The following is a 1044-nucleotide window of genomic DNA, read 5'->3' as shown; positions in this document are numbered from 1 at the left end:
CTAGACGTAGTAAGGTGATCCCCACACTTCCTTTGCCCACTGATTTTGAACGAGGGAGCGAAAGTCTTCTTTATAATCCCATATTTTATTGTATTTGAAGGGGAGGGGCCCCAGATTTCTCCCTTTTTCCATGTTCATCACCACAAGTTTATGATCAGAGGCCGAAGCTTGAATGATTTTGCTCTTGATGGAAGAGAAGCTTGCTGCGATTCTTTTCTGCACGAGAAATCTGTCTAACCTCTCTTTGATATTGTGGCAGCCTGTTCTTTTGTTACTCCATGTGTATTTCCCGTTGAAGGGAGGTATGTCAATGAGATTATGAGACTGGATTATAGCCTCCAGCGCCTCTCTTGAGGGGTCCGAATGAAAGTTTCCTCCTAACTTTTCATCCACATTTCTTATGAGATTCAGATCTCCTCCCATAATTATGCTACTGTTGTGGGAGGACTGTAAATCTAAGGATAATGAGTCCTAACATGTTGATTCGTCCCGGTAATGGTTTGGAGCGTAGATGTTGTATATGTTGTAGACTTCTTGAGAGGCTTTGTTTCTGAGTTCTGTTCTTATCCACCAATTGAAAGATTGGAGGTTGATTTGAGTCCATTTATTCTTGTTCCAGAGTGTTCCTATACCTCCCGATGCACCTTTTGATCCTATTGAGTAACCTTCAAAATTTTTGAATCGTTTAACTTGTTTTTGAAAATCTTGGTCTGAGATTTTGGTCTCCTGGATGAGGACAAAGTCTGGCTGCTCCTGATTTATTAAGTCACGGACTGCATTTATCTTTAAGGAGGAGCCCATCCCCCTACAGTTCCAAGAGACCAGATTCATCATTTACCAGTTTTTGGGTGAGTCCCGCTTCTCTCCTTGGTTTTTTCCCCACTTCCTTTTTGCCTGTCTAGATAGGAGTCCATTGGTTGCTGTGCTCCAGTAGCCATCTCTTTTGTTGCTGCCTCGTCTCTAAGTTCCTTATTTGACTTTCTACCTGCCTTTCTTGGGGGATTTGAGGGAAGACTGGTTTCTTTCAGTTTATTTCTGGTGAGT

At 42.3% G+C, this 1044-nt stretch overlaps 1 protein-coding gene across 1 annotated transcript; it reads right to left on the bottom strand.

Annotated features, from left to right (window-relative positions):
- Positions 1-423, bottom strand: LOC149168632 (uncharacterized). Its single transcript, XM_089424939.1, has one exon. It carries the CDS (start codon positions 421-423, stop codon positions 1-3), a length of 423 nt encoding a protein of 140 aa, XP_089281065.1.
- Between the last annotated feature and the right edge of the window lie 621 nt (positions 424-1044).

Source organism: Pinus tabuliformis, chromosome 4_2, assembly GCF_031772625.1.
Source record: "Pinus tabuliformis cultivar Carrire ecotype Pingquan chromosome 4_2, CPIR1, whole genome shotgun sequence".
In the NCBI taxonomy this organism is placed as follows: Eukaryota; Viridiplantae; Streptophyta; class Pinopsida; order Pinales; family Pinaceae; genus Pinus; species Pinus tabuliformis.
The sequence above is the reverse complement of the archived record's forward strand: the minus strand, read 5'-3'. Positions and strand labels throughout refer to the sequence as shown.

Bases quoted from the DNA above. Each gene is read 5' to 3' on its own strand.
- LOC149168632 (XM_089424939.1), bottom strand. From the start codon at position 423: ATGGGAGGAGATCTGAATCTCATAAGAAATGTGGATGAAAAGTTAGGA.